The sequence below is a fragment of the Cynoglossus semilaevis genome, chromosome 5, assembly GCF_000523025.1.
Source record: "Cynoglossus semilaevis isolate Cse_v1.0 chromosome 5, Cse_v1.0, whole genome shotgun sequence".
Taxonomy (NCBI): domain Eukaryota; kingdom Metazoa; phylum Chordata; class Actinopteri; order Pleuronectiformes; family Cynoglossidae; genus Cynoglossus; species Cynoglossus semilaevis.
In genome coordinates, this window is record NC_024311.1 from 11803773 (window position 1) to 11809772 (window position 6000).

A 6000-nucleotide genomic window follows, 5' to 3' on the forward strand; every position below is an offset into this window, starting at 1 on the left:
CGTCCTGCTGCGTTTTCATATCTCGATACAATGACAACAGGAAAAACACAGAGGCTGTGGTGAGAGAAACAAAGACTTTTGTTCTTCTTCCTCCATGACACACTGACCACCTCACAGGATTTCCTGACTTGGACACCCACAAGAATCTCTAAACCCTTAACACATTTCACATAAATATATATTTTTTATATGTAAAGAAAATCAGGTTTTCTCATTCTGTAGCAAATACAATAAAAAATAAATTTTCTAAATTTCTTCTCTCTGGTACTGAATGCTTCCCGGCCTTCAAGCTTTTGATTTTTTCTCAGAATTAAGATCTTAGACGTATTACTGAATTTTTTTTAATCCTATTTTAAATAAAATAATTAGTTTTACAACAAATTTTAGGTAACCATGAACAGGACAGGGCTTTTGTCCTCTCCATCTCCAAAATCATTCAGGTCTAAAGAGACTGAATAGCATAATCTCCAAAAACATTCAGGTCTAAAGAGACTGAATAGCAGGTACAATGGACGTCAGACAAGATTCCTTGATGAAAAATTACAGCAATTTCGAAATTCTTTTTAAGTTGCCAAGTCAATCATTGTCAGTGTAGAGGTGAAACACGTCAGGGTTGTAAACAAGGTTGTAAGATGCCCAGTGAAGCAGGAAGTGAGAGAACTGTTGATTGTATTTCACAATAGAAAACATTTTTGAAAGTCCTAGTTCCTTTACTCTACAGTCAGAACAGTCTCCCTGAGTGATCACCATTATCTGTCCCACGTACCAAATTATATTCTCTAACTCTTGGCTGCAAGGCTCTGCACAGAATACTTACTTAAACACACTTACATACGTCACAAAAATATTTTATTTTAATATTTTTATGAATGAAATTTAATGTGATTGACTCACACCAACCTCCATGTATCATGTACTCACATATGACAACATGGCCTTCAGTTCTTCATCACTTCTGACAGTAATTCTGTCTCCCACCTCATCCTCATCTAAAAAATAAACACAAGAGTTTAAAACACAATTGGCAAAAAGAGACATTATTTCAAAGGTGCTCATTAAAAGTTAAATGTTTAGTTTCTTGTTATTTATTTGTACTGGACTTTCAGTTAAAATTAAACTATATGAAGTGTGGGGCATTATTTATTTTTTTTTTTTTTAAAGAAACATGTATATTATTATTTTTAAAAGAAACATGTATAAACTTATCAACGTCCAACATGTTTGTTAGCTGTCACATTACCAGTCGATAATCTACGTACATTAACGTGTTTACACCGACACATGTTAAAGAGACACTCACACTCAAAGGCCGTGACAGTGGTTTCAGGCATGACATCTCTGATGGCGACCTGTAAAGTTTGACAAAGTGATTTATAGCAGAGGAGACACTGGGTTAAAGCAACACTGAAAAACTGTGGAATCCTGCGACTAGAGAGAAAAAGTAACGCGTTGTCATAAAGCATAAGAAGTGACACTAGGTCAATAATAACGGACCCGATTAAATGTGTTGTTGCGAACCACCTATTACAATGTATTTGAACTCCTGATGTTGATGGGTGGTGTAAATGAATAGCTAGCTGCTGCGGTAGCATCGTTAAAAACTCACCAGCAATTCATTGAAGTTCAGAAGCGACGGACAGTCCACGGACGAGTCCATGTCTCCTGACGGTGTCTTAATGCGAATCACTATAGGTTCCATACTTATTATGAAGACTATGTTATCCTGGAATACGACTATTGAAAGATGACATTAGCTGAAACGGCTAACTTCCGGTCATGGTTTGTCGGCGATAGTTATTATCATCTCGCTCACTTTGAGAATTGTTGAATTAATAATTTGAACGCGCCAATGATGCTGTTCAAATTAACTGCGAGTTAAAATGTGTTTATAAAACGCTGTTATCTATTTCGCCAAGTCTAAATGTCACTGTTATCTGACATTAAGCCACGAAGCTATTTTGGAGGAAATAATAACGGAGGCGTTCTCAAATCAACATCCGTTTTCTGCCCTTCAGATTAAAGACCACGCAAACCGTGTCAGCATGTTCAGCAGCATGCCAAAATATTCAGACTGCAGACGGACTACGACACAACATGACACATTCAGTCAAACACTTGTTGGCTTTCTTTCATTACATTAAAAATACTATGTATAAACAACGAACACACAGATATAGTTTTATCAAAACAAAGGGCTGAAAATGATTCTGTTAAAGTTTTGAAATCAGAGGAAACATTTGTAACCTAACTTAACCTTAACCTAAATTTAAAATGACTTAATTTAGATTGCATTTTTTTAGTGGTAGTTTGCAACTCTATCACTGATATTGCTTAACATCTCGTCATTCTTTGGAGGATAATGCTTGTTGTTCCAAACTTTTGTTTGTTTTGTCAAAGTGTCTGACCAACCAGAGTGTCTAAGATGTTCAAGGTTGTCCCTCTCTTTGAGCTTCTCCAAAAAAAGTTTGATCTTGTAACTCTAGTCTGGATTGAAACCTTTGTCCAGACGAGTCCTTGCTGATTGACTGACTATAATCCAACAGAATAATACATACAATTGTGCAAATTTGAATTGATGCTGGTTTAAAAGCATTAAAAATGACTTTGATTTAAATTTGATCCCCTTTTTCAACCACATTGTTATTTGATAATAATAATAAATAATAACAAAGAGTTTGTACTTTGTTTACAGCCTTAAACTTAAACTTCTGTTTATTACATAGACCAACAACCAGACATTTCTGGATGCTGGTCAATCTCTCTATCTATCAGTGTGTCTGCAGCTGTCCATTGATGTCCATATAATGCTAGAAATGATCGCTCTCTCTAATTGGTACACAAAAGTAATGAGAGGAAACAAAGCGGAGCTATCAGCTGAGCTGATTAATGCTTCTAACAGCACTGGCCTTTGATGAAAAGCACAGATCTATATGGCACTTTGTCAAACACACTCTCCCAGGACTTGGCGTGAGGTCCTTCTGCTTCAGGGGCAACGTGGATGAAGCCCAGTCAGCAATCCACGGTATCAGAAATCAAAGTCCTGACTTAGCTGGGAGGAGAAAGTGGGGAAAGAAGGCCAGTATTCACTGTCTGGTAATTAAAAGCCATTTTATCAGACCTCTTCTTTTGCCCTCTGCCTCTTTTCTGGCTATTGACAACCTGCTTAGCAAGAAGTGAGCTCAGTTTGACTCTAAATATATGAGGCACACTTATTTAACTTGGAAGCAAACAGGGCCAGGCAAGTAAACAAGACAGCACCGTAATGGTCTGACACCAGGGCCCGACGTGTGTTTGGGGCTGTTTGTGTTGTAACATGTGAAGTTTGTGAAGATCCGGCCGTGCTCCTCCAACACTGACGATGATTATTATTTCATTAGCCTGCGTCAAATGTATTGCTTTGCTTGTGTTTATTGATCGATGACCCCCACAGTCACTGTGTCTTCTGTCACTGTACTGCTGATATAGAAGATCCTCAAACCCCATTTGTTTTCTGGTTAGGAATGGATTGTTCTTGCACACATTGACCCTCATAGCGTTCTATTTACCACACTCTTTAACATTAATGTCATTATTTAACGGACACTGTGACGGCCGCAGTCCAAGGTCTTATTTACCCTGGACAGAACCTCCACGAGGGACAGAATTACAAACACTGGATCTGTGTCTGTGTTAAACTAAAAATATTTTTTAACTAATTATTATTTGGTATAAACCAGTGTATTTCAACCTTGGGGTCACGACCCCATGTGAGGTCATCTGGAATTCAAATGGGGGTCGCATGAAATGTCTATTCATCTATTAAAGAAAATGACTGATAAAAATATTTTTTAACTAATTATTATTCTTTTTCAAATAAAATGTAGCATAAAAAATATCTGAGCCAAAAAAGGTCAGAAACCACTGCAAAACCATTTTCGATTGATTGTTATTTATTCAAGTTACAAATGTTGCACTTTGATCTGTGTAGTAAAACTAAATTCTTTCGATTTTTCCAGGTTAAAAAACATATTTTTAAACACATTTTTTAAGTAAAAAACAAACACTGATATTACTTCACTTTGCATTAAAACAGCGATTTCTTCCGAGCTCAGTTGATCACTCAGTCATGGTGCTGTTGCCATAATGGACCTCTGTGTGATTCGGCACGTCTCCATGTTCCACGCCCACCTCCTTTAAAAACAGTGACAAATGCGTGTATTCTACTCTTTCTTCGCTGACACCGTCACACCAGTTTCTCCCTTCAGTACGTTCCTTTATTCACTGTCCCGTCTTCTGCATCAATTTTCGCCTTACTTTTTTTTTTTAGCTCCCACGGGCCACATGAAATGACATGGCGGGCCAGACCTGGTCCTTGGGCCTTGAGTTTGACACGTGTGGCACTAACAGTTAGTGCCACACGTTGGAACTCAGGCGTCCAGATAGAAACCCTACGGCTGAGGCAGAGATGAGTCTGTTCAGCCTTGAAGCCAAAGGCAGGTTGTTTATTGACGCTGCCAGAGTTGCTTTGCAGATCGATACGCTCGCTCCGTGATGGGCCTTCAACATGCAGACTCTAGATTGAGGTCAGGATATTTAGAGGGTTATGGCGCTCCAGCAGATATGAATGGCTGGTGGGTCCGCCATCATTCGTTGGTCTCCCCTTCAGAGTTCATCTTCGAGTTGACCTGTGATGAAGCACTGGGACTCTGAGAGTCACCGGTCTGAGGGTTATGACAAAACGCCCCAATATATGGACACGCCGGCGGGAGGAAATGGATTGTGTGACTACCTCTCAGCTCCCTCTCTCCCCCTCCCTCCCCCTCTGCACTTCCCACTGTCTCAGCCTCACCTCTGAGGCCCCCTTTATGGCCGCATGTTGTTTGTGTTGTTTCTAATAAAGAGGAAATATCGGCGTCTCTCTGACCTGCTTATAGAGGCCATCGAGAAATTTATGGAGTATGTCTCCTCCGCAGAGGCTGTTTTCAACACTGGCCGTCATAAATAACACATCACCGCTTCAACATAGATCTTTCTGCTCCTCATTCATGCCCTGGTCAAGTGGTTTTATTGAAGGTAAAATGTGACTAAGTAGTGGGTTTTTTTTTAAACAGACATAAAATAAAAACAGAAACTCGTAATAGAATTTAAATATTGGAGATCAGTAAAACTTTATCGGCCTGTGTATGAAGACCAATGGTTTCTCTCCACATGGTTTTGTACCAGTATTTATATGCGTTTGGTCTTAAATAGAAAATCTATGGTCACCACAAAGAAGAAGAGAGAGAGAGTATAAAGAGCTGCTGGAATTTAAAAACAAAGACATTACTTCTCAGTTCAGTTCAGTTCAGTTATGCTGTACACCCCCAAAAAATCCCTACTTAAAACCTGAAATCCTGATTTAAAAACTGTACAGCTACTTTCTCTCCCCTAATTATGGTTAACTGCCATCTGACGAACTCATCATTAGAAAGTCTCTGTTAAAACGACTGGAGGGAATGAATTAACTGTCTAAATTATATTTGTCGAACTAAAGGTTCGGTCCGTGTAGATCAGGGTGTCAATTTATAACATAATTACCTATAAATAACAAGATAGATATTTACAATTGTAAATAAATATATATAAATATATAAATTTGGAATGATTTCCTGATTAGCTACGATTTCACCAATATTTATTTTTACATACAAAAAAAAAAGTAATTGCAGCTCTTGCTGAATTTTATTTGGTTAAAGCCAAGGAGGAGCTGGAGAATTTTTATTAAAAAAAAACCTTCATTTTTTTTTTAAACCTAATAGCCCTGAATCTGAGGGCAGACCTCAACAAAGGCACTGATCTAAAGGAAGAGGCTTCACCCTGTGAACGTCTGACACAGAGACCAGCCGCACCATGACACACACTTATCCCTCTGTGATTTATGACTGTAAACAGTGAGCAAAAAAAAGAAGCCAAAAGACGACAACAAACATCAACATCAACAAACATCAACATCAACAAACATCAACATCAACAAACATCAAC

At 38.4% G+C, this 6000-nt stretch overlaps 1 protein-coding gene across 1 annotated transcript in view; it reads right to left on the minus strand.

Moving 5' to 3' along the window:
• map2k5 (mitogen-activated protein kinase kinase 5) overlaps positions 1-2006 on the minus strand; it is a 35969-nt gene extending 33963 nt beyond the window's left edge. Inside the window, exons 1-3 of the mRNA XM_008310545.3 lie at positions 1607-2006; positions 1301-1349; positions 922-989 (exon numbers count right to left, since the gene is read on the minus strand). Of these exons, the coding sequence (XP_008308767.2) occupies positions 922-989; positions 1301-1349; positions 1607-1699 (210 nt within the window). The 5' untranslated portion in view covers positions 1700-2006. The remainder of the gene's footprint in view (positions 1-921; positions 990-1300; positions 1350-1606) is intronic.
• Between the last annotated feature and the right edge of the window lie 3994 nt (positions 2007-6000).